This window comes from Hypanus sabinus, chromosome 3, assembly GCF_030144855.1.
Source record: "Hypanus sabinus isolate sHypSab1 chromosome 3, sHypSab1.hap1, whole genome shotgun sequence".
In the NCBI taxonomy this organism is placed as follows: domain Eukaryota; kingdom Metazoa; phylum Chordata; class Chondrichthyes; order Myliobatiformes; family Dasyatidae; genus Hypanus; species Hypanus sabinus.
In genome coordinates, this window is record NC_082708.1 from 100,251,037 (window position 1) to 100,278,560 (window position 27,524).

The window sequence follows — 27,524 nt, forward strand, 5'->3', positions numbered from 1 at the left end:
TAGTGTCCATTTTCAATCCACAGAAGGTTGTTCCACTAACAGCAGCAGCACAAGTGCAGAGATGGGCTCTGTTTCTTGGAGGACACAATTGTAATATCAAATTCAAGAGGACAACTAATCTTAAAATTGCTGATGGATTGTCCTGATAACACTGGACATACCTGAAAAGTGTACAAAAGAGGACACTCATTGACATTCTAATACAAACCAAAAGTCCCCCTATTATGGCAGAGCTGATCCAAAGGGACATCGGAAAAGACCCCACACTCTTTCAAGTCCATATGATAACATAAAATGGCTGGAATATGCAGCAGAAATTCAAGCTCTTCCATTTTTATCCCTGCCGGGATGAACTTGCCCTTGATATGGATTGCCTTATGTGGGGATTGAGAGATGTACCATCCAAGCTGAGAGCTCAAGTGTTGGAGGAGCTACATGCTGATCGTCTAGGTGGGGTCAAAATGAAAGCTTTGGCTCTAAGTTTTGGCTCGTGCTCTGGGATAGGTCAGCAGATCACACTGCTCGCTATGCCTTGTTTGGGATGCCAACGCATCCAGAAGATGCTATGGGCAGTGCCTCTCCATCTCAGAGAACAGCCTACATTGGCCTGTCAGAGGATTCATGTGGATTTTACTGGATCATTCATGGGCACAAGTCTCTTGGTAGTAATGGATGCAGCTACAAAGTTTCCTTACGGAGTATTTTAGGTTCATGTATCAATGTGTTCGTGGGAAATTTAGATGCAAGTAGCCAGCAGCCAAGACTCTATGCCTGTCTTTCAAATAAAACCTGTTTTTCTCATATCCTTTCCTCTTCTGGAAAAAAAAAACCTTATACTGCTTATACTGTACATTTAAAAAAAAGTATGTATTTATAGATACAGCACATTAGCAGGTCTTTCTGCAGCAATGAGCCTGCACCACCCAATTATACCCATGTGACCAATTAACCTATTAACCTAATGTGGGATGAAACCAGACCACCCAGTGGAAACACACAAGGTCACAGGGAGAATGTACAAACTCCTTACAGGCAGTGCTGGGCAATGAACCTGGGTCACTGGCCTATTAAGTACTATGCTAACTGCTACGCTACTGTGTTGAATATTCCTGATGCCTTGCAGTGTTGCTTAGTATGAAAAGTACATCACGCTGTACTTCCATGAATGGTATCTATGTACACTGTCAAGTGGGAGTGAAGATTTGTTTCTATTCATGGATGAGGACTGTTTAATAGTCTTGTCACAGCAGGATTAAAGATGTCCTTGAGCCTGGTGGTTCATGTTTCCAGGCTTTTGTATCTTCTGGCTAGTGGAGATGGGAGAGGAGACAGTGGCTGAGGTCTTTGATTATGTTGGCTGTGGAGAAGAGTCCATGAGGCTGGTTTCTGTGATTATACTGTGCTGTGTCCATAATCGTCTACAGTTTCTTGTGCTCTCAGGCAGAGCAGTTGCCACACCAAGCATTGATGTGGCTGAAGAGGATGATTTCTACGGTACACCAATAAAAGTTGGTGAAAGTCAAAGAGGACATGTCAGATTTTTTTAGCTTCCTGAGCAAGTAGAGGAGCTGGTGAACTGACTTGACCTTTGCATCAATGTGGTTAGGACAGGCTGTTGGTAATGTAGGAACTTCAAGCTCTCCATCTTCTTCACCTCGGCACCATTGATGTAAACAAGCGTGTACATTACTTCTCTTCCTGAAGTCAATGAGCTTCTCTTTTCTCTTTCTGACAATACGAGAACTGTTGTTATCATAGCACCATGTCATTAGACTTTGTGTACTGCGACTGATCATTATTTAAGCTTCTGCCGACTATTAGAGGTGTCACCTGCAAACTTGTAGATGGAGTTAAAGCAGAATCTGGTGATCCATTCTTCAGTGAATGGGTCGGGGGCTGAAGACACAGCTTTGTAGGGCATCAGGGGTGAGGATAATCATGACAGAGGTGTTGTTGCCTATTCTTACTGGTTGTGGTCAGTTGTTCAAGAAGTCAAGCATCCAGTTGCAAAGGGAGGTGCTGGGTCCCAGGTCAAGGAGTTTGGAGATGTGTTTGCTTGGAATTCTGGCATTGATGTGGAGCTGTAGACAGTAAACAATAGTCCAGATGTTCTTATAGTCAAATGGGTTTGTGGTTTTCCACACTGTTCTTTTCTTTTAAATATCATAGTTCAGGTTACAGGATTGTTAAACTCATAAACTTGTCTTTATTACAAAAAGTCAAAATGTATTAATAAGGAATAACATTTATTCATCATAGTAAGTATTTCAGTATCACACATGAAATTTTGAGCTGTCCTTTAAAGGAATATTCTTAATATTCTGACCTATAATAAATCCAGTAGAAACACCATGAATTGCAGCAATACTCTACTCCCAGATCTGCTGAATGCCTTTTATGCTCACTTTGAAGGGGAGAATAAACTGCAGCTATGAGGATCCCTGCAGCACCCAGTGACCCTGTGACCTCAGTTTCAGAGGCTCACGTCAGGCTACCTTTCAAGATGGTGAACCCTTGCAAGGTGACAGGCCACAATGGAGTGCCTAGTAGGCCATCTAAAACCTGTACGAACCAGCTGCTGGGGATGTTCAAAGACATTTTCACTCTTTCCTTGCTCCATTTGTTAGTTCCCACCTGTTTCAAAAGGACAACACTTATATATGTAACCAAGAAGAGCAGAGTGAGATGCCTTAATGAATATCGTCCAGTAGTATTTCCATCAATGGTGACAGAGTGCTTTGAGAGGTTGGTTATGCCTAGAATGAACTCCTGTCTCAGCAAGGACCTGGACCTACTGCAATTTGCCGATCAGCACAATAGGTCGAAGGCGGACATGATCTCATTGGCTCCTCACGCAGCCTTGAATCAACTGGACAATACAAATACCTATGTCAGCATGCTATTTATTGACTCCAGCTCAGCATTTAACACAGGAACGTGTGCTTATCCCACTACTCTGCTCTACTCTACACCCTTGTTTGCGTGTCTAGGCACAGCTTAAATGCCATCTATAAATTTGCTGCTGAAACAGCCATTGTTGGCAGAACTTCAGACTGTGACGAGAGGGTATTCAAGAGTGATATATATCAGCTAGTTGAGTAGTGTCATAGCAACAAGCTTGTACTCAACATCAGTAAGACCAAAGAACAGATTGTGACCTTCAGAAAAGGTAAGATGAGGGAACATGCGCCAGTCCTCTTTGAGGGATCAGAAGGGGAAAGGGTGAGCAATTTCAAATTCCTGGGTGTCAATACCTCTGAGGATCTATCCTGGACTCAACGCTCATGCAGACACGAAGAAGGCCGGACAGCGGCTATATTTCATTAGGAGTTTGAGAAGATTTGGTATGTCTACAAAAACACTTGAAAATTTCTACAGATGTACCATGGAAAGCATCCTAACTGACTACATCATTGTCTGGTATGAGGGAGCTGCTGCACAGAATTGAATTAATCTGCAGAGAATGGTAAACTTAGTCAGCTCCATTATGAGCCTCCAAAGTAACCAAGACATCTTCAAGGAGAGATTCCTCAAAAAGGTGGCGTCCATCATAAGGACCCCCACCACCCAGGTCATGCCTTGTTCTCATTGCTACCATCGGGAAAGTGGTACAGAAGCCTGAAAACACAAAATTATTGATCAGGAACAGCTTCTTCTCCATTGCCAACCATTCTCTGAATGGACATTGAACCCATGAACAGTACCTCACTACTACTACTTTATTTCTATTTTTGCACAACTTATTTACATATTTTATATATATATATATTTACCGTAATTTGCAGTTGTTTCTCCATTATTATCCATTGCATTTTCCTGCTGCTGCAAAGTCAACAAATTTGCATATCCCGGTGATATGCAATCTGATTCTGATTGAATGTCCATTTACTTTAAAAAAATAGTGCAAGTTAGGATGTTTCAAAATAACTGATAGAAAAGAAACAAATCTGCTTTATATGTGAAATGAACACCATTTGTTAATGGAATCATACAGTTGATTAAGCTGGGGAAATAATGCTGAACTATCAAAACTGTGATGGTGCTTACATCAGTGACTAAAGTGTCACTGCCATTCGTTTGTCTCAGGCTACGTCCACACTAGACTGGATAAATTCATAACCGAAGCTTTTTCTCTTCGTTTTGACCCTCCATCCACATTGAAAACGCCCTCCAGAGTGTGTAAATTTGAAAACGCCGCTTGGGCAAGAATAGTGTGGACGGGGTAACTGGAGATTTCTAGAAATGCTGTCATGACGTGACGGAACAGATGGTGGCATTTCATTGTTCTCCTGAACGCAACCCCCCCACACAATCTAACAATTTCAGAACAGACGGCAACAAGACTGAAGCCAGAAGAGTTAGAAATATACTCACCAAATACTTTGACCCATAACTTACTGAATAAATAAGTATACTGTACTCACTTTGCCCTGTTTTCTGTCCTTGTTCGTATGAAGGTGGTTTACCCATTTATGCAAGTACTTCTCTGACAATAGATGTGTAGCAGCTTAATGTAACATTGTATGGAAATACAAGCTAACACTGATTGAGACATGTTTTAACAAGGTGCTTTATTAATGCAAAAGAGTTAGTCAGTTTTTCAATGTTCGTTGTCAGCCGGGTCATACTGTCCGTGAACTCCCTGTCGGTTGCCTCCATACGCTCCAGTATTAGTTTTTTTTAGTTTTAGGTTCTCCTTCATGAGAGCAAACAGCTGTCTGTCGTTTGGCAATTTCCTTTTAAGTTTTTCTAGTCTGTAACTGCACAAACACGCACTTTCACAGCGAGATTTGACACTAAAAATGTCGCTTGATTTCCGTAGATGTGTCCTGCACATGCCCAGTAGGAGAAGATTCGCCCAAATACCCGTTTTAATGTGGACGGAGGTATTTTAAAAAACGCTTGTTGTAGACACCTATTGTTTTTACGTGAAACCAGTGTTTTCAAAATTATCCAGTCTAGTGTGGACGTAGCCTCAGTGTGCACTTGAAGAATGAGAACAACAACAAGAATAATTTACACATATGTACTGCCTTTATTCTGACCAAATATCTCAGGCTGCTTGATAAGATCCAAGTTTCATACAGGAATTAGGTAGAAATTTTATTGGAAGTGATGAAATGGATAGGTTTTGAACTTGAAGGACAGTGGAATAAATTGAGGAACTCATGGAAGAAAGGGTAAATATTTCACGCAATGGTTAACTGAAGTTTATGATAAAACTTAATTGTTACTTTTCAAAGGATTTGTGTCTGCAATTGCATTTTAGCATTGCCAGCAAACGCTTAATTGCAGAAAAATGCAATGAAGTCAGGATGGGTGCATCAATTATATTAAAATAAAATAGAGATTGTGAAGAAATACTTCATGTTAGAAATAGCACCTTGAACCCAATGAAAACCTGCGGTGCATTTTTTTCCTGTGAGTTTGAACTACGGTGTAATTTAATGATTATTATTTTCTTATCTTTATTGTTATTCTTCTGTTCTCATTTAGTGTAGAGTATTGTAGAGTATGCTTCCACTTAGATGCACAAAGAGAGACCAATGATATTCCTTAGATGATTCATTATGGTAATATCGGAGTTATTTCAGTTGGGTCAAACAGATTGTACTACATAATGAAAATACTGCTGCTGCCTCCAAGTTTTCTCTTTGTTTCTAAAATGAAATTTGTACTATGCAATTGAATATACTTGGAATAGTTTAAATCTGCAGAGCATAGACAATTATTTTCCAACTAGCTGTGTTTTATTGGTATTACCAGTGCTGATGTGATAGTGTGGTTTTAATCAGTCATTGTTATCTTCCTCCTCTCTCACTAATAAGTTGGCAGTAGGTTCTCTTTTTTTGTCCCCTACCAACCCCAACCCCATCTCATGATGTAGCGTCTACACGAAAAAAAACAACCCAGCTTAAAGGCTAAGCATGGGGGAGTTCATCCTGAATGACGTTCTCTCCAATCCAGTAACAAGAATACATTCGATCCTTTATTAAGAAACTAGGAAAACAAGCAATCTTGAAGCAATAAAACTAATGAAACTGAATTAAGTGATTTAACAAAGTAAATAGTCTGAGTGTAATAAACATACTTGAGCTTTCTTCAACATAATTAAGTGTAATTAAGTGGCAGAACTAGGACGATTATACAGTTTAATGCATAGCTAAGGAGGAGTGTAGGAGGAAGGGCACAAGATATTTGGGTTCTCTGCCAGGGAAGGTGGGGCCTGTACAGAAGGGACGGTTTCCACCTGAACTCGGGGTGGACTAATATCTCAGGGGGAGGTTTGTTAATGTTGCTCATTGGGGTTTAAACTCGGGTCGCAGGGGGATGGGAACCAGAGTGCCCGAACAGTTAATGGAGAGGTTGTGGAGACAAATGTTGGTAGGACCTCAGACAAAGTCAGGAATCAAAAGGTTGAGAATGGTACATCTAGAGTCCTAAGCTGCATCTGTTTCAATGCAAGAAATATTGTAGGAAAGGTGGATGATAGTGCTGAAGTTGAAGTAGCTGGTTCACAAACAGAGGCAATGTGTATGAGGGGAGGCAGTTGATAGGGCAAAATTGTAGTCGACATGATGAGTTGAAATGTAAAAGGCAGATAAATACAGGACTGGTGGTGTTGTATTTAAATGCACACAGTTTATGGAAGAAGGTAGATGAACTTGCAGCACAGTTGCAGATTGGCGGGGATGATGTTGTAGGCATCACTGAATCATGGTCGAAAGAAGATGATAGCTGGGAGTTTAATGTGGAAGGATACCATCATATCGAAAGAACAAGCAGGAAGCCAGAGGGGGTGGCATTGCTCTGTTGGTAAAATAAAATGAAATCAGATTATTAGAAAGAGGTGACATTAGGTCTGAAGGTGTTGAATCATTGTTAAGGAACTGCAAGGGTAAAAGGACCCTAATGGAAGTTATATACAGAACCCCCCGCCCCCCCAAATAGTAATAAAGATGTGGCCTAACAAATTGCAATGGGAGATAGAAAATGCGTACTAAAATTGCAATGTTGCAATCGTCATGGAGACCTTCAATATCCAAGTAGATTGTGAAAATCTGGATTTCAGGAGTTGGAATTTCAAGAGTGGCTACAAGATGGCTTTTTAGAGCTGCTCATGGTTGAGCCCGCTAGAGGAATCAGCTATTCTGGACTAGGCATTATGCAATGAACCAGAATTGATTAGAGAGCTTAAGAGCAAGTGACCATAATTTCATTGAATTCACCCTGAAATTTGAGAAGAAGTTGAAGACAGTGGAGTCGATGGAACTACAGAGACGTTGGAGAGGGGTTGGTCATAATTGATTGGAAAAGAACACTGGCGGGGTGACAGCAGAGCAGCAATGGCTGCAATTTCTTGAAGCAATTCAGAAGGCACAGGCTATATACATCCCAAAGATGAAGTAGTAGTAATAAGGTGCCACACATGAGGCTGCTCACCGAGTTAAGAGCCCATGGTATTACAGGAAAGTTATTAACATGCTTAGAGCATTGACTGATTGGTAGGAGGCAGCAAGTGTGAATAAAAGGATCCTTTTATTGTTGGCTGCCAGGGGCTAGTTGTGGTCCGCAGGGGTCGGTGCTGGGATCACTTCTTTTTATGCTGTATATAAATGGTTTAGACGATGAAGTAGATGACTTTGTTGACAAGATTGCAGATGATATGAAGATTGGTGGAGGGGCAGCTAGGGTTGAGGAAACAGGTAGGATGCAGAAGAACTTAGCCAGATTAGAAAGTGGCAAATGAAATACAATGTAGGAAAATGCATGGTCATGCACTTTGGTAGTAGAAATAAATGTACGGACTATTTTCTAAGCGGGGAGTAAATCCAAAAATCTGTGATGCAAAAGGACTTGGGAGTTCTTGTGCAGAACACCCTAAAGGTTAACTTGCAGGTTGAGTTGGTGGTGAGGAAGGCAAATGCATTCATTTCAAGAGGACTAGAATACAAGAGCAGGGATGTGATGCTGAGGCTTTATAAGGCACTGGTGAGGCCTCACCTTGAGTATTGTGAACAGTTTTGGGCTCCTAATCTTAGAAGTGATGTGCTGGCATTGGAGAGGATCCAGAGGTTCACAAGGATTATTCCTGGAATGAAAAGGCTATCATATCAGGAATATTTGATGCTTCTGGGTCTGTACTCACTGGAATTCAAAAGGATGATGGAGGATCTCATTGAAATATCTTGAATGTTAAAAGGCCTAGACAGAGTAGATGTGGAAAGGATGATTCTCATGGTGGGGAGTCTAGGAGAAGAGGCCACAGCCTCAGGATAGAGGGGTGTCCATTCAAAACAGACATGTGGAGAATTTCTTTAGTCAGAGGCTGGTGAATTCATGGAATTTGTTGGCACATGCAGCTGTGGAGGCCAGGTCGTTGGGTTTATTTAAGGCAGAGATTGATAGGTTCTGACTGGACCTGGTGTCAAAGATTATGGGGAGAAGGCTGAGAAATGGGGTTGAAAAGGAGAAAAAGAAAAAGAATTAGCCATAATTGAATGGCAGAGCAGACTTGATGGGCCAAAAGACCCAAATCTGCTCCTATGTCTTATGGTCTAAGGGAAAGATAACACAACCATAGTTAACAAGAGAAGTCAAAGCCAACCTAAAGGCCAAAAGAGAGGGCATATGATATAGCAAAACTTAGTGGAATACAAATGTAAGCCAGTCAAAATATTAAAGAGGATAACAGAAGTTTCTTCAGGTACATAAAATATAAAAGAAGCGAGAATGGATATTGGACATGGCTCCTGTATTTGACTCGCTCTTTACATTTTAAAGTGGTTATTTTCAATTTTGCATCCACTCTCGGCAACTCTAACTCATGTGAAGATTTTTTTTTCTCCCTACAACCCATCTGTCTGCCTTCTCAACCTTTACTGGTGCAGCATCCTCTGCAAATATTTCAGGGAGATTTTAAACTGATGTTTTTCTAATCTAGGAAATGATAGGCAACATTAAATATTGAGGGAAAATTGAGATATAGAGTGGCAATGTTTCTTAATTCCATTTGTTGAAACTCACAAATCCAATTTTAGGCGGGTTTGTAAGTGGCGTATATTTTCTGCAAATTGGAGTTTGGATGCTCATTAGAATTTTATATAAGGCAAAATTCAAATTACTGAACTGTTAAGCAGAGAAGAAAAGGGGCCTCTTTCTTCTCCCTTGGCCCAAAAAACAACTTCATTTTGATTATTCCTTTCTTGTGAAGAGCTGCTTCATATCCACTAGTATCTTTCACGTTTCCAGAGTTTAAACTCATGTTATAGCTATTCACATCAATTGTTCTCACTATGTTGGGCTAATTTCAAATAATTTTATCAGCTTCTTGTTGATTCTGGTTGTATCATGTCTCTGTCATTTTCATTTTTTCCCTCTTGTCTTTCCTTTTGATTTCTTTATTTTTAATACTCTGTTTATTTTTATAATTTATTATTAAAATGGTAAACAACTTAACATTGAAATGAATTTGCAATTCAATATTCCTCTCAATAAATTCATTTTTTGATTGAAGTTGATTCCTTCTCTTGGATTCGTGTTAAAAGTGATACTTCTGAAAGAAATTAACCTTTTATTATGAGTTATTAGTTGCAAGTTATTAAGCTTCAAAACAGCTTTATATTTTCACAATTGATAAGTGTGCTATTACAATGCTGAATGGGTTTAAAAACACCAATGGTGAAAAGCAGACAATGGTTATAACCAAATGTAACGCATTCATACTTGAAGTAATCTGTCTGCTTATCTTTTTAACAACAGATATGCAAATATGATTATGTGGAAATCCGCAGCGGCCTTTCATCTGATTCCAAGCTTCATGGAAAGTTTTGTGGGACAGAACTGCCTGAGGTTATAACATCACAGTACAACAACATGAGGATTGAGTTCAAATCTGACAATACTGTTTCAAAGAAAGGATTCAAGGCCCATTTCTTCTCAGGTGTGCTGATCTCTATAGAACTTTCAGTCTCATATTTCATGTTCAACTGATAGCAAAAACAGCTAAGTTAATGATTGCTTATCTGCTGCCATATGGTTATGGTAATGTCCTGGCAATTGTTATTCTATTTATGGATGGTTGACCAGCCAGTTTTGGTTAAAAGTTCACTGTCTCCAAACTGATGCTTACAGAAGATTAATGTCTCATTTGCAATTTTCCTTGCAGGTTTATTTGAAGGTTTCTATCCTTTAATTTTTAAATATGTCCCTTCTACAATGCATTATTAAGTATTGATCCATGCTTTATAAAGGTAGTAACTCGACATATTAAACCTTTTAATAGGATGATGTTCTTGGGCATTTATATATCAGGAAGGAAGTTGGGTCTTTTGAAGAGCATCAGGTGGATGAGTCACCAAGGCTTGAATGGATACATTCTAGGTTATTGAGAGAGGTGAGATAAGAGATTGCTGAGGCAATTAACAAATATCATTGTATCATCACTAGCAAGAGGCATGATTCCAGAGAATATGGGAGTAGCCACTGTGGTTCCTTTACTCTGAAAAGATAGTAGTGATAAACGTAGAAATAATACAGTGGTGAGCCACACGCACAGATAGTGAGGTGGAGATACATCTCCGACAAAGGAAGAAAGGCACCCCCTTCCTTCCACTAGCTTGCAACGTACACTTGGGCAAGGTGTAGCACCTGCTTATCCCCCCCCCCCGATCAGCTCACACTGGGGCAAGGTGTAGCACCTGCTTATCCCCCCCCCCCCCACCCGATCAGCTCACACTTGGACAAGGTGTAGCACCTGCTTATCCCCCCCCCCCGATCAGCTCACACTTGGACAAGGTGTAGCACCTGCTTATCCCCCCCCCCCGATCAGCTCACACTTGGACAAGGTGTAGCACCTGCTTATCTCCCCCCCCGATCAGCTCACACTTGGGCAAGGTGTAGCACCTGCTTATCCCCCCCCCCCCCTCGATCAGCTCACACTGGGGCAAGGTGTAGCACCTGCTTATCCCCCCCCCGATCAGCTCACACTTGGGCAAGGTGTAGCACCTGCTTATCCCCCCCCCCCCGATCAGCTCACACTTGGGCAAGGTGTAGCACCTGCTTATCCCCCCCCCCGATCAGCTCACACTTGGGCAAGGTGTAGCACCTGCTTATCCCCCCCCCCCGATCAGCTCACACTTGGGCAAGGTGTAGCACCTGCTTATCCCCCCCCCCCCCCGATCAGCTCACACTGGGACAAGGTGTAGCACCTGCTTATCCCCCCCCCCCCCGATCAGCTCACACTGGGACAAGGTGTAGCACCTGCTTATCCCCCCCCCCCCAATCAGCTCACACTTGGACAAGGTGTAGCACCTGCTTATCCCCCCCCCCCCCGATCAGCTCACACTTGGGCAAGGTGTAGCACCTGCTTATCCCCCCCCCCCCCGATCAGCTCACACTTGGACAAGGTGTAGCACCTGCTTATCCCCCCCCCCCGATCAGCTCACACTTGGGCAAGGTGTAGCACCTGCTTATCCCCCCCCCCCACCCCGATCAGCTCACACTTGGACAAGGTGTAGCACCTGCTTATCCCCCCCCCCCGATCAGCTCACACTTGGACAAGGTGTAGCACCTGCTTATCCCCCCCCCCCGATCAGCTCACACTTGGACAAGGTGTAGCACCTGCTTATCCCCCCCCCCCCGATCAGCTCACACTTGGACAAGGTGTAGCACCTGCTTATCCCCCCCCCCCCGATCAGCTCACACTTGGACAAGGTGTAGCACCTGCTTATCCCCCCCCCCCGATCAGCTCACACTTGGACAAGGTGTAGCACCTGTTTATCTCCCCCCCCCCGATCAGCTCACACTTGGACAAGGTGTAGCACCTGCTTATCCCCCCCCCCCCCCCGATCAGCTCACACTTGGACAAGGTGTAGCACCTGCTTATCCCCCCCCCCCCGATCAGCTCACACTTGGACAAGGTGTAGCACCTGTTTATCTCCCCCCCCCCGATCAGCTCACACTTGGACAAGGTGTAGCACCTGCTTATCCCCCCCCCCCCCCCGATCAGCTCACACTTGGACAAGGTGTAGCACCTGCTTATCCCCCCCCCCCCCCCGATCAGCTCACACTTGGACAAGGTGTAGCACCTGCTTATCCCCCACCCCCCGATCAGCTCACACTGGGGCAAGGTGTAGCACCTGCTTATCCCCCCCACCCCGATCAGCTCACACTTGGACAAGGTGTAGCACCTGCTTATCCCCCCCCCCCCCCCGATCAGCTCACACTTGGACAAGGTGTAGCACCTGCTTATCCCCCCCCCCCCGATCAGCTCACACTTGGGCAAGGTGTAGCACCTGCTTATCCCCCCCCCCCGATCAGCTCACACTGGGGCAAGGTGTAGCACCTGCTTATCTCCCCCCCCCGATCAGCTCACACTTGGACAAGATGTAGCACCTGCTTATCCCCCCCCCCCCCCGATCAGCTCACACTGGGGCAAGGTGTAGCACCTGCTTATCCCCCCCCCCCCCGATCAGCTCACACTGGGACAAGGTGTAGCACCTGCTTATCCCCCCCCCCCCCCGATCAGCTCACACTGGGACAAGGTGTAGCACCTGCTTATCCCCCCCCCCCCGATCAGCTCACACTTGGACAAGGTGTAGCACCTGCTTATCCCCCCCCCCGATCAGCTCACACTTGGGCAAGATGTAGCACCTGCTTATCCCCCCCCCCCCGATCAGCTCACACTTGGGCAAGGTGTAGCACCTGCTTATCTCCCCCCCCCCCCGATCAGCTCACACTTGGACAAGGTGTAGCACCTGCTTATCTCCCCCCCCCCCCCGATCAGCTCACACTTGGACAAGGTGTAGCACCTGCTTATTCCCCCCCCCCCCCCCCGATCAGCTCACACTTGGACAAGGTGTAGCACCTGCTTATCCCCCCCCCCCCCGATCAGCTCACACTTGGGCAAGGTGTAGCACCTGTTTATCTCCCCCCCCCTCCCCGATCAGCTCACACTGGGGCAAGGTGTAGCACCTGCTTATCTCCCCCCCCCCCCGATCAGCTCACACTTGGACAAGGTGTAGCACCTGCTTATCTCCCCCCCCCCCCCGATCAGCTCACACTGGGGCAAGGTGTAGCACCTGCTTATCTCCCCCCCCCCCCCCGATCAGCTCACACTTGGACAAGGTGTAGCACCTGCTTATCTCCCCCCCCCCCCCCCGATCAGCTCACACTGGGACAAGGTGTAGCACCTGCTTATCCCCCCCCCCACCCGATCAGCTCACACTTGGACAAGGTGTAGCACCTGCTTATCTCCCCCCCCCCCGATCAGCTCACACTTGGACAAGGTGTAGCACCTGCTTATCTCCCCCCCCCCCGATCAGCTCACACTTGGACAAGGTGTAGCACCTGCTTATCCCCCCCCCCCCACCCGATCAGCTCACACTTGGACAAGGTGTAGCACCTGCTTATCCCCCCCCCCCCACCCGATCAGCTCACACTTGGGCAAGGTGTAGCACCTGCTTATCCCCCCCCCCCGATCAGCTCACACTTGGACAAGGTGTAGCACCTGCTTATCTCCCCCCCCCCCGATCAGCTCACACTTGGACAAGGTGTAGCACCTGCTTATCTCCCCCCCCCCCGATCAGCTCACACTGGGACAAGGTGTAGCACCTGCTTATCCCCCCCCCCCCGATCAGCTCACACTTGGACAAGGTGTAGCACCTGCTTATCCCCCCCCCCGATCAGCTCACACTTGGACAAGGTGTAGCACCTGCTTATCCCCCCCCCCCGATCAGCTCACACTTGGACAAGGTGTAGCACCTGCTTATCCCCCCCCCCCCGATCAGCTCACACTTGGACAAGGTGTAGCACCTGCTTATCCCCCCCCCCCCGATCAGCTCACACTTGGACAAGGTGTAGCACCTGCTTATCCCCCCCCCCCCCGATCAGCTCACACTGGGACAAGGTGTAGCACCTGCTTATCCCCCCCCCCCGATCAGCTCACACTTGGACAAGGTGTAGCACCTGCTTATCCCCCCCCCCCCGATCAGCTCACACTTGGACAAGGTGTAGCACCTGCTTATCCCCCCCCCCCCGATCAGCTCACACTGGGACAAGGTGTAGCACCTGTTTATCTCCCCCCCCCCGATCAGCTCACACTGGGACAAGGTGTAGCACCTGCTTATCCCCCCCCCCCCGATCAGCTCACACTTGGACAAGGTGTAGCACCTGCTTATCCCCCCCCCCCCGATCAGCTCACACTTGGACAAGGTGTAGCACCTGCTTATCACCCCCCCCCGATCAGCTCACACTGGGGCAAGGTGTAGCACCTGCTTATCCCCCCCCCCCGATCAGCTCACACTTGGGCAAGGTGTAGCACCTGCTTATCCCCCCCCCCCCCGATCAGCTCACACTTGGACAAGGTGTAGCACCTGCTTATCCCCCCCCCCCCGATCAGCTCACACTTGGACAAGGTGTAGCACCTGCTTATCCCCCCCCCCCACCCGATCAGCTCACACTGGGACAAGGTGTAGCACCTGCTTATCCCCCCCCCCACCCGATCAGCTCACACTGGGACAAGGTGTAGCACCTGCTTATCCCCCCCCCCCACCCGATCAGCTCACACTGGGACAAGGTGTAGCACCTGCTTATCTCCCCCCCCCTCCCCGATCAGCTCACACTGGGACAAGGTGTAGCACCTGCTTATCCCCCCCCCCCGATCAGCTCACACTGGGACAAGGTGTAGCACCTGCTTATCCCCCCCCCCCCGATCAGCTCACACTGGGACAAGGTGTAGCACCTGCTTATCCCCCCCCCCTCGATCAGCTCACACTTGGGCAAGGTGTAGCACCTGCTTATCTCCCCCCCCCCCCCCGATCAGCTCACACCGGGACAAGGTGTAGCACCTGCTTATCCCCCCCCCCCGATCAGCTCACACTTGGACAAGGTGTAGCACCTGCTTATCCCCCCCCCCCCCCCGATCAGCTCACACTTGGGCAAGGTGTAGCACCTGCTTATCTCCCCCCCCCCCCGATCAGCTCACACTTGGACAAGGTGTAGCACCTGCTTATCCCCCCCCCCCGATCAGCTCACACTTGGACAAGGTGTAGCACCTGCTTATCCCCCCCCCCACCCGATCAGCTCACACTTGGGCAAGGTGTAGCACCTGCTTATCCCCCCCCCCCCGATCAGCTCACACTTGGACAAGGTGTAGCACCTGCTTATCCCCCCCCCCCCCCGATCAGCTCACACTGGGACAAGGTGTAGCACCTGCTTATCCCCCCCCCCCGATCAGCTCACACTTGGACAAGGTGTAGCACCTGCTTATCCCCCCCCCCCGATCAGCTCACACTGGGACAAGGTGTAGCACCTGTTTATCTCCCCCCCCCCGATCAGCTCACACTGGGACAAGGTGTAGCACCTGCTTATCCCCCCCCCCCCCGATCAGCTCACACTTGGACAAGGTGTAGCACCTGCTTATCCCCCCCCCCCCCGATCAGCTCACACTTGGACAAGGTGTAGCACCTGCTTATCCCCCCCCCCCGATCAGCTCACACTGGGGCAAGGTGTAGCACCTGCTTATCCCCCCCCCCCCCGATCAGCTCACACTTGGACAAGGTGTAGCACCTGCTTATCCCCCCCCCCACCCGATCAGCTCACACTGGGACAAGGTGTAGCACCTGCTTATCCCCCCCCCCACCCGATCAGCTCACACTGGGACAAGGTGTAGCACCTGCTTATCCCCCCCCCCCCACCCGATCAGCTCACACTGGGACAAGGTGTAGCACCTGCTTATCTCCCCCCCCCTCCCCGATCAGCTCACACTGGGACAAGGTGTAGCACCTGCTTATCCCCCCCCCCCGATCAGCTCACACTGGGACAAGGTGTAGCACCTGCTTATCCCCCCCCCCCCGATCAGCTCACACTGGGACAAGGTGTAGCACCTGCTTATCCCCCCCCCCTCGATCAGCTCACACTTGGGCAAGGTGTAGCACCTGCTTATCTCCCCCCCCCCCCCCGATCAGCTCACACTGGGACAAGGTGTAGCACCTGCTTATCCCCCCCCCCCGATCAGCTCACACTTGGACAAGGTGTAGCACCTGCTTATCCCCCCCCCCACCCGATCAGCTCACACTTGGGCAAGGTGTAGCACCTGCTTATCCCCCCCCACCCGATCAGCTCACACTTGGGCAAGGTGTAGCACCTGCTTATCCCCCCCCCCCGATCAGCTCACACTTGGACAAGGTGTAGCACCTGCTTATCCCCCCCCCCCCCCCCGATCAGCTCACACTGGGACAAGGTGTAGCACCTGCTTATCCCCCCCCCCCGATCAGCTCACACTTGGACAAGGTGTAGCACCTGCTTATCCCCCCCCCCCCCGATCAGCTCACACTTGGGCAAGGTGTAGCACCTGCTTATCCCCCCCCCCACCCGATCAGCTCACACTTGGACAAGGTGTAGCACCTGCTTATCCCCCCCCCCACCCGATCAGCTCACACTTGGGCAAGGTGTAGCACCTGCTTATCTCCCCCCCCCCCCGATCAGCTCACACTTGGACAAGGTGTAGCACCTGCTTATCCCCCCCCCCACCCGATCAGCTCACACTTGGGCAAGGTGTAGCACCTGCTTATCCCCCCCCCCCCGATCAGCTCACACTTGGACAAGGTGTAGCACCTGCTTATCCCCCCCCCCCGATCAGCTCACACTTGGACAAGGTGTAGCACCTGCTTATCCCCCCCCCCCCCCCGATCAGCTCACACTTGGACAAGGTGTAGCACCTGCTTATCCCCCCCCCCCGATCAGCTCACACTTGGGCAAGGTGTAGCACCTGCTTATCCCCCCCCCCCGATCAGCTCACACTTGGGCAAGGTGTAGCACCTGCTTATCCCCCCCCCCTCCCCGATCAGCTCACACTGGGACAAGGTGTAGCACCTGCTTATCCCCCCCCCCTCCCCGATCAGCTCACACTGGGACAAGGTGTAGCACCTGCTTATCCCCCCCCCCCCGATCAGCTCACACTTGGGCAAGGTGTAGCACCTGCTTATCCCCCCCCCCCCCCGATCAGCTCACACTGGGACAAGGTGTAGCACCTGCTTATCCCCCCCCCCCCCCGATCAGCTCACACTTGGACAAGGTGTAGCACCTGTTTATCCCCCCCCCCCCCGATCAGCTCACACTGGGACAAGGTGTAGCACCTGCTTATCCCCCCCCCCCCCGATCAGCTCACACTGGGACAAGGTGTAGCACCTGCTTATCCCCCCCCCCTCCCCGATCAGCTCACACTGGGACAAGGTGTAGCACCTGCTTATCCCCCCCCCCCCCCCCGATCACCTCACACTGGGACAAGGTGTAGCACCTGCTTATCCCCCCCCCCTCCCCGATCAGCTCACACTTGGGCAAGGTGTAGCACCTGCTTATCCCCCCCCCCTCCCCGATCAGCTCACACTTGGACAAGGTGTAGCACCTGCTTATCCCCCCCCCCCCGATCAGCTCACACTTGGACAAGGTGTAGCACCTGCTTATCTCCCCCCCCCCCCGATCAGCTCACACTTGGACAAGGTGTAGCACCTGCTTATCCCCCCCCCCCTCCCCGATCAGCTCACACTTGGGCAAGGTGTAGCACCTGCTTATCCCCCCCCCCCCGATCAGCTCACACTTGGGCAAGGTGTAGCACCTGCTTATCCCCCCCCCCCCGATCAGCTCACACTTGGACAAGGTGTAGCACCTGCTTATCTCCCCCCCCCCCCCCCGATCAGCTCACACTTGGGCAAGATGTAGGACCTGCTTATCCACCCCCCCCCACCCGATCAGCTCACACTGGGGCAAGGTGTAGCACCTGCTTATCCCCCTCCCGATCAGCTCACACTTGGACAAGGTGTAGCACCTGCTTATCCCCCCCCCCCCACCCGATCAGCTCACACTTGGACAAGGTGTAGCACCTGCTTATCCCCCCCCCCCCCACCCGATCAGCTCACACTGGGGCAAGGTGTAGCACCTGCTTATCCCCCCCCCCGATCAGCTTACACTTGGACAAGGTGTAGCTCCTGCTTATCCCCCCCCCCCGATCAGCTCACACTTGGACAAGGTGTAGCACCTGCTTATCCCCCCCCCCCGATCAGCTCACACTTGGGCAAGGTGTAGCACCTGCTTATCCCCCCCCCCCACCCGATCAGCTCACACTTGGACAAGGTGTAGCACCTGCTTATCCCCCCCCCCCCCCGATCAGCTCACACTGGGACAAGGTGTAGCACCTGCTTATCCCCCCCCCCACCCGATCAGCTCACACTGGGGCAAGGTGTAGCACCCCATCGGCCCTGATCAGGATCATGCGAAGCTATGGAAGCAGTAATTGATGGTCACCGTAGTAGCTGGTGCATATCACAAGTCCTGGTTATATAAAATCGTATGCTTGGCAGGTAATCTCTGAAGAATATTGACAATGGCTGGGATCACCTGTCTTGTGAAGACACTGCCCAGAAGGTAATTGTAAACTACTTCTGTCGAAAAAATTGCCAAGAATAATCATGGGCCTTGACTATGTTTGTCTACATCATGCGACACCCACATATTGATGACGATGAGCCTCATGTCAGGGGACAGGAAGCAATTGGAAATCATTCTTAGTACAGGGTTTACAGTTATTTGGAAAAAATGTGGCCTCATTAGGGAGAGTGAGAATAGCTTTCTGTCGTGTAGGTTACTTTTTATAAAATAGATTATGCTTTTTGAGGTGCTGATGAAGGTGATTGATGAGGATATGGCAGTGGATGTTGTCATGGTGAATTTTTGTGAGGCATTTGACAAGATCCCTCATGTTAGACTGATCCAGAAGATAAAAATGCAAGGTATTCATTGTTACTTGATACTTTGAATTCACAATTGCCCATGAGAAGACTGACAATTGTGGTTGAGGAGTGTGTTTCTAGCTCAAGGTTCACGATCAACATTTGTTCCACAGAGCTGATGCTGAGCATGTGTTGTTTGTTATTTGTATAAATTACTTTGTTGAAAATATAGATGGGTGGGTTACTAAGTTTGCAGATGACATCAATATTGGTGGGGTTGTGGACAGTGTGACAGACTGTTAAAGAATGTAGTTGATCATTGAGTAGTTACAGACGTGGACAGAGAAATAGCAAATTAAAATTAATCCAAGTAAGTGTGAGGTGTTGCACTTTGGGAGGTCAAATGTAAGGGGAAAGGATGCAGTTAATGGCAGCACTCTTACAGCATCAATGTACAGAGGGATTTTGGGGTCCATGTCCATAGATCACTGAAAATAACCACATACATAGCCTAGAAAAAGTTTTCACCCCCACCCCCTTGGAAGTGTATTGTTTTGCAGCATTGAATCAAAGAGGATTTAATTTGGCTTGATTTGACTCTGATAAACAGAAAATTACTCTTCTGTGTCAAAGTTAAAACAGATCTCTACAAAGTGATCTAAATTAATTTCAAATATAAAACACAAAATAATTGAGTGCAGAATTATTTACAGCCTTTAATATGACACACCAAATCATCACTGGTGCAGCCAGATAGTTTTAGAAGTCAAATAATTAGTTAAGATGTCCCAGCTATATAGAAATCTGTGTGCAGTCAAGGTGTTTCAGTTGATTGGAGTAAAAATACACCTGTGTCTGGAAGGTCCCACTGCTGGTGAGTCAGGATCCTGGTAAAAACTACACCATGGAGACAAAAGAACATGCCAAGCAACTCCACAAAAATGTTATTGAAAAGCACAGGTCAGGAGATGAATACAAGAAAATTTCCAAGTCACTGAATATCCCTTGGAGTGCAGTTAAGTCAATCATCAAGAAATGGAAAGAATATGGCAGAACTGTAAATCTGCCTAGAGCAGGCCGTCCTCAAAAACTGAGTGACCGTGCAAGAAGGGGACTAGTGATGGAGGCCACCAAGAGGCCTATGTCAGCCATGGAGGAGTTACAAGCTTCAGTGGCTGAGATGGGAGAGACTACACATACAACTGTTGCCCGGGTGCTTCACCAGTCACAGCTTAATGGGAGAGTGGCAAAGAGAAAGCCACTGTTGAAAAAACACCCAAATAAAATCCCAGCTAGAGTTTACCAGAATGTACGTGGAAGACTGAGGTCAGCTGGGAAAAGGTTCAATGGTCTGTGATGAAATCAACATTGAGCTTTTTGGCCATCAGACCAAATGCTATGTTTGGCATCGGCGAAGCACCGCACATCATCAAAAACACACCATCTTTAGCGTGATGCATGGTGGTGGCTGCATCATTCTGTGGGGATGCTTCACTGCAGCAAGCCCTGGAGGGCTTGTGAAGGTAGAGGGTAAAATGAATGCAGCAAGATACAGGGGAATCCTGGAGGAAAACCTGATGCAGAGAACTGCGACTTGGGAGAAGATTGGTTTCCCAGCAGGGCAATGGCTCCAGCATAAAGCCAAAGCTACGCAAGAATGATTTAAAAACAATAAAGTTAATGTCCTGGAGTGGCCAAGTCAGAGTCCAATTGTGAATTTGTGACTCGACATGAAAAGGGCTGTTCATTCACAATCCTCATGCAATCTATTGAAATTTGAGCAGTTTTGTGAAGAAGAATGGGGGGAAATTGCAGCGTTCAGATGTACGAAGCTGTTAGAGGCCTATCCACACAGACTGTAGTTGCTGACAAAGGTACATCTACTGAGTACTGATTTGAAGGGGGTGAGTAATAATGCAATCAGTCATTTTGTTTCATAATTGCAATGAATTGAGACAAATTTGTAGAAATTTACTTTCATTTTAACACGAAAGAATCTTTTCTGTTAATCAGTGTCAAAAATGCCGAATTAAATCCACAGTGATTGAGTGTTGTAAAACAATAAAACATGAAAACCTCTAAGGTGGGGCATGAATATAGGAACTGTAAGTAGATATGTCTGTAAAGAAAGCACCTGAAATGTTTGCCATCACTGGTTGCAGCATCGAGCATAAGGGTAAGAAAGTAATGTTGCAACATTGTAATCCATTGATTAGGTTGCACTTGGATTAGTGTGTGCAATTCTAGTCCCCATTTAGAGAATTGATATCGAATCTTTGAAAAGAGGTCAGAAGAGATTTGAAAGGATGCTGTATTGATTAGAGGCTGTGAGCTATGAGAGGTTGGATAAACCTGGGCTTTTTCTCTCTAGCATTCAAAGCTGAGGGATACCTGTTACAAGTATAGTATAAAGCATTATGAGAGGCATAGAAGGGAAAGACAATTAGAATCTTTTTCCCGGGGTAGAAAGGTCAAGTAGTAGAGAACATGACTTTGAGGTGAGAGGAGGAGATGCTCAGGGCAATGGGCAAGTTTTCTGCTCAGAGTGGTAGGTATCTGGAATGGTTTCTTTGGGATAGTGGTGGAAGCAGACACAATAGTGGCATTCAAGAGACTGTTACATAGACACATGAACACGCAGGAAGTGGAAGGATAGTTTAAGTTGGCATGTTTAGAGCAAACATTGTGGGTCAAGTGTTCTGTCCTGTGCTCTATTGCTCTGTGTTCTATACTTTGTGATGGCAAATGATTTGCCAGTCTCACTCCGATTTGTGTGTATTACATCTAACCAAGCAGGAGTTCTGAAGGGATGCCTATCCCTATAGATTTCATTTTGTGAAACACTGCGAGATCCCTTGAAGCAAATCACAGTTCCCTCGCCAGTAAAGTCCACGGTTCAGAAGGGAGACAATGTAGAAGGTCTTTAATAATGGTGAAACAGTAATCCTTCCATTTTGCTTTTCTTCAGTAGTCTTCCTGCTTATCTTGTAATCTATTCGGAGATTCACCAGTTACAATAATGGATTATTCCCTCAACCCTGTCACACAAAGACATAATTGTCCTTCCTAAAGCTATTTTGAGTATATTTTATAAATAAGCACTACCTAAAAAAAAAAATCACCTGAGGACATTGGACACAAGAAGTTTCCATCCCTGAATTTAAATACAGTCATACAAAGCAACAAAGCATGAATAAAGAAATAAATACATTTTTATATTTTAGAACACTGCGAATGTGCCATTTTTTTCCTCTGTTTTCCTTGGCCAAGACCTTTCTTGAAGCTGTTTTCTGTTATACCACTGATAGTTTGTGGTGGCATTCAGTTGGTGCCAAAAATGGATTCTGAAGCACTTGTAAAACATTCTGCAAAGCCAGAGACATTACTGATGAGGATATCCATATGCTTTTAAAAAATATATTCATTCATGGCATGAGGATATCACTCACAGTTAGCAGTCCGTCAGTTAATGAGGCATTTAATTGCAGACACAATTAAAACGTTTGAAAGGCTTTTGGGCAGGTGCTTAGATAGGATAGGACTAGAGGAATGCAGGCCTAATACTGGTAAAGAGGATTCACATTGATAGGCATCATGATTGCCATGGATGACGTAGGCCGAAAAAGTTGATTGCTGTGCTGTTCCATTCTATGGTTCTAACAGAAGTTACTTTTGGAATTTGGACCAAATTGGGCAAGGGGAGCCAGTTTTGTACCCTAGGGGATTTTACTGAGACAAAATACTTAATATCCCTGGTACTCTTAACTAGATGGCCATTTATTAAATTCCATATTTATTTAGTTATCTGGAATTTAAATTCTCCCAGCTGCCATGGTATAGTTAGAACTTTCGACCATTGGTCATGGTCCAGACTGTGCCTGCTAGAACCTGTAAAGTCAAGGTTATACTGTGTGCACCTGCTGTGCTCCAATGAATGTAGACAACTTAGATTTAGGCAGCTTCCAGTGCCAACCTGATGACAAGATCTCTGTTTTGGAGCCTAGTCCCACCTGTTACCAGCTGGATAATAACCTGCCTTCTAGCCAATAGAGCTGTTAATTCTGCTTCAGTGACCCGAGTACAGTCCTGACCGTGGGTGCTGTCTGTGTTCTTTCATGTTCTTCCTGTAACAGTGTGAATTTCTTCCAGATGCTCCAATTTCTTCTGGGCACTAATGTTCCCTCCCACATCCCAAAAAGATGCATGGATTATGTATTTGGCCACACACTGGAGTTTCTCTGCATTCTTGTCAATGTGCCCTCTTGACCAGTTTTGTGTCATTTATTAACATGAAGACATTATGTTTAATCAAAGCCATTTTATATTCTGTCTAAAGTGAGTGGCTGGGTTCCCAGCTCTGATCGCTGCCTCTTTGTCAGGGAAAGGCCTGTTGAATCATTTTCTTTGTTTTCTGTTGATCCATATTCACACCCAACCACAAGGGCTTTAATTTGCACACCAGTTTCTTAAGTGAGATCTGATCAAAAGCTTTCTTTTAGTGCAAATATATCATTGGTTCTTCCTTATCTATTCTGTAAATTACATCCTCAAAAATTTGCAGTAGATTTGATAAATGTGACTTCAGTTTTACAGGTTTGTGTTGATTTTGTCCAATGTTGCCACTTTTCCCCATGTGCTTAGCTTCTGCATCGTTAATAATGTGTCCCAGCATTTTCTTCATGATGTCAGGATAATGATCCACAAACCTCTGTTTAATCTCTGCCCCCTTTATGAAATATTGGGTTTACTCTAAGTTCAATCCATTGGAATTATTATGAGTAGCATTGAAACTACGAGTGAAAAGTTGGCCAACAGGGTCCTTAAATCCTTTAGTATTCTGGATGTGGTCTCACCATTGCTCTATATAACTTTTTTTAGCAAGTAGTACTGTTATTTTTTCTAATTATTTGCTGCACATATGCATGAACATTTATGATTCACACACTAAGACACGCAGATTTATCTACATCTCAGTGGCCTGTAGTATTGCAAACATTTGTGTCTGTTTCAATTTCATACTTTGGACTCTATTTGATAGATCTTTGCCCAGTTCTTTAACCAATCAATATTTCCTTTATTACATTCTTTTTGTGTCATTAGCAAATTTAGCAGCAATCACATTGATGCCTTTATCCAAGTAACGTGCAGACGCAGAGTCACAAAGTCATATATCCTTAAGTTCCTCCAAGTCCATGCAGACGATTAAGTATCTATCAAATCCATTCTCATTTCCCATCACTCTGCCTATAGCCTTCTGTACAATGGTGTTTCAAGGACTCATCTAAATACTTTTTAAATGCTCTGAAAGCTTATCTCCAACATCCTCTTGGACTGTGCATTCTTGATTTCAATCACCCTTTGTGTGGGGGAGAAAAACTACTCGTGTGGAAAAAACTACTTATTTAATCCTCTTTATATCTCCCATCCCTAAGCTTCAACCTCTCCCTTCAGTTTGTAGGCACCAGGTAAGCGGAAAAGGTTTCTCACTATCTATACTATCCAAGCATCTCAAGTTCCACTAAGTCTTCTCTGCTCTAAACAAAAACAAATCCAATTCATCTAGTTTCTTCATATTCTTTTGATGCTAGAGCAAGGCAACATCCTGGTGAATCTCCTTTACATTCTCTCTAGCGCAATCATATACTTAGTATAGTGTAGTAGGTAAAATGAATAAAATACTCCAATTTCAGCCTACCTAATATTTGATACTGTTGTGCCGTAACCTAGAGTGATGGAGTCGTACAGCAGAGAAACAGGCCTTTCAGCCCAACTCTTCCATGCTGACCAAGGTACCAGGCCTATTTGCCCACATTTGGCTTATATCTCTTTAAACCTTTTCTATCCATGAACTTGTCCAATGGTCTTTTAAATGTTGTCATGTACCTGCCTCAACCATTAACTCTATTCAAGAGAAAAACCACATGCTCTTATTTTCTGTGTCTTCGCTAATGAAGGCAAGTGTCCATTATGCATCCTTGTCCATATTACCTGTGCTATTGCCCACAGAGATATTTGGATGTGTACAACAAGGTTACACTACTCCTTTCTACTTCCTAGTGGCTCACCATTTATTTTGTATATCCTAGACTTATTGGTCCTTTCAATATATAGCAATGCACATTTTTCAAGATTAATTTATACATAGTTAAAATGAGTTTTGTGCATCAATCTTTATGCCACAGCTATCATTATATCTTGCCATCTGGAAAAATACCCATTTTTCCCTATTCTATTGTCAACCACCTATGTCAAGATGTACCCTTTTATTTTCCTCAATAGCTTTCGACGTGCATCTCATCAAACGCCTGCTGACTTCATTCGGCATAGAAAAACAACACGTTATTTCATTAAAGAATGTCAATTAAACCCGATTTCCATTTCACCAAGCAATGTTGACATATTGGCATTTATTATCACATATAACAATAGCAAATGTATATATTAAATTTTCATTTAATTTGGTGAGACAGAAGTAGCATGGGTAATATTAAAGAAATGTACATACAGTGGTGCTAGAAGATTTGTGAACTCTTTAGAATTTCTTCTATTTCTGCGTAAAGATGACCTAAAATGTGATCAGATCTTCACACGTCCTAAAACCAGATAATAAAAACCCAATTAAATAAATAACACAAAAAATATTATAATTGTTCATTGATTTATTGAGAGAAAAGATCCAGTATTACATGTGTTTGTTGTAAACCTTTGCATTCAGTAACTGGTGTGAACCCTCCCACCCCCCCCCCCCACCCCCCCACATACAGCAATAACTTTGATCAAACATTTCTGGTAATTGTTGATCAGTCCTGCACATCAGCTTGGAAGAATACTAGACCATTCCTCCATACAAAACTGTTTCAGTTCATTAGTATTTCTGGGATACCTTGCATGAACAGTCCTCTTCAGGTCACACCACAGCACCTCAATTGGGCTAAGATCAGGACTCTGACTTGGCCATTTCAAGACACTAATTTTCTTCTTTTTAAACCATTCTGTTGTTGATTTATTCTTTCAGTTCATTGTTGCACATACCACCTTTTATTAAGCTTCAAGTGATGGACCGCTACCCTGACATTCTCCTGTAAAATGTCTTGATACAATTTTGAATTCATTGTTCCCTTAATGACTGCAAGCTGTCCAAGCCCTAAGGCAGCAAAGCAGCACCGAACCATGATGCTCCTTCCACCATACTTCACATTTGGGATGAGGTTTTGGTGTTGGTGTGCAGTGCCCTTTTTCCTCCAAATATAGCAGTGTGCATTTCTGCCATAAAAGTTCAACTTTTCTTTCATCTGTCCACAGAACATTGTCCCAGAGGTGCTGTGGAACATCCAGTGGTTTTTGCAAACTTTAGACGTGCAGCAATTTTTGTTTGTGGAGAGCAGTGGTTTCCTCCATGGTGTCCTTCCATGAACACCATCCTTATTCAATGCCTTTCTTATAGTGGGCACATTGGCAGAGGTTTTAGCAAGTTCTAGAGATTTTTGCGGATCTCTTGCTGTTACTCTTGGGTTCTTTTTCACCTCCTTCAGCATTGCACATCATGCTCTTGGTGTGATCTTTGCAGGATGCCGACTCCTAGGGAGAGTAGCAACAGTACTAAATTTCCTCCATTTGGAGACAAATTCTCTCACTGTGGAATCAGGTCCTTAAAATGCTTTTGTAGCCTTTTCCAACTTGATGCATCTCTACAATTCTTCTTCTAAGGCCCTCTGAAATTTGTTTTGATCAAGGCGTGGTGCATATAAAGAGATCTTTTTTGAAAAGTGCATGCTCTGTCAGTAACCTGACTTTGTGTGCCTTTTTAAAGGGGTGGGCACCTCTGCAACCCCCACCTCCAATCTTACCTCATTGATTGGAACACCTGACTCCAAATAGCTGTTGTAGAAGGCATTACCCCAGAAGTTCACGTACTTTTTAGAACCTAGACTGATTGTTTAAATGGTGTGCTCAGTATTGATGAGAAGAAGTGCAATTGTTTGTGTGGTATTAGTTTAGGCAGATTGTGTTTGTCTATTATTGTGACTTAGATGAAGATCAGACTACATTTTATGAGTAATTAATGCAGAAAACCAGATAATTGCAAAGGGTTCACAATCTTTTTCTTGCAACGTTATGTAGGATTAAGTAAAGGTCAGATTGAATAGAATACCACAACCTCTGTTAGACTGGTTCATCCAGAGCATATGGCTGGGTGAAGACATTTGCATAAACCTCCAGATCTTCTGTTTAAAAATTGAACATCAATCTACAGGACTGCTTTGAATCTGTGGACTGGACTGTATTCAGGGATTCATCTTCAAACCTGGATGAGTATGCTGTAGTTGTTACTGAATTCATTAAAACCTGTGTAGATCAGTTTATGTGTACAAAGATTTAGTGTACATTCCCACGCCAAAAGCAGTGGATGAACCAGGAGGTACATCATCTGCTGAACGCAAGATCTGTGGCATTCAAGTCTGGCGACCCAGGCCTATGACCGACAACCAGGTATGATTTGCAGAGGGCTATTTCAAGGGTGAAGAGACAATTTCAAATGAGGTTGGAGGCAACATCCGATGCGTGGCAACTCTGGCAGGGTCTGCATGACATTACTTCCTACAAAGTGAAACCCAATAGCATGAATGGCATTGATGCTTTACTATCAGATGAACTCAATGCCTTCTATGCCCGCTTTGAAAGGGCAAACACAACTAGAGCTGTGAAGATCCCTGCTCACCTGATGACCCTGTGATCCCATCTCAGACACGGATGTTAGGCTGTCTTTACAGAGAGTTAACCCTCGCAAGGCAGAAG

At 45.9% G+C, this 27,524-nt stretch overlaps 1 protein-coding gene across 5 annotated transcripts in view; it reads left to right on the forward strand.

The window, feature by feature from the left end:
- The window catches only part of tll1 (tolloid-like 1), a 393,309-nt gene that overhangs the window by 296,004 nt on the left and 69,781 nt on the right, over positions 1 to 27,524 (forward strand). For all 5 annotated transcript variants that reach the window (XM_059964873.1, XM_059964872.1, XM_059964869.1 and 2 more), the window contains one exon: positions 9,763 to 9,943. In XM_059964873.1, the coding sequence (XP_059820856.1) occupies positions 9,763 to 9,943 (181 nt within the window). The remainder of the gene's footprint in view (positions 1 to 9,762; positions 9,944 to 27,524) is intronic.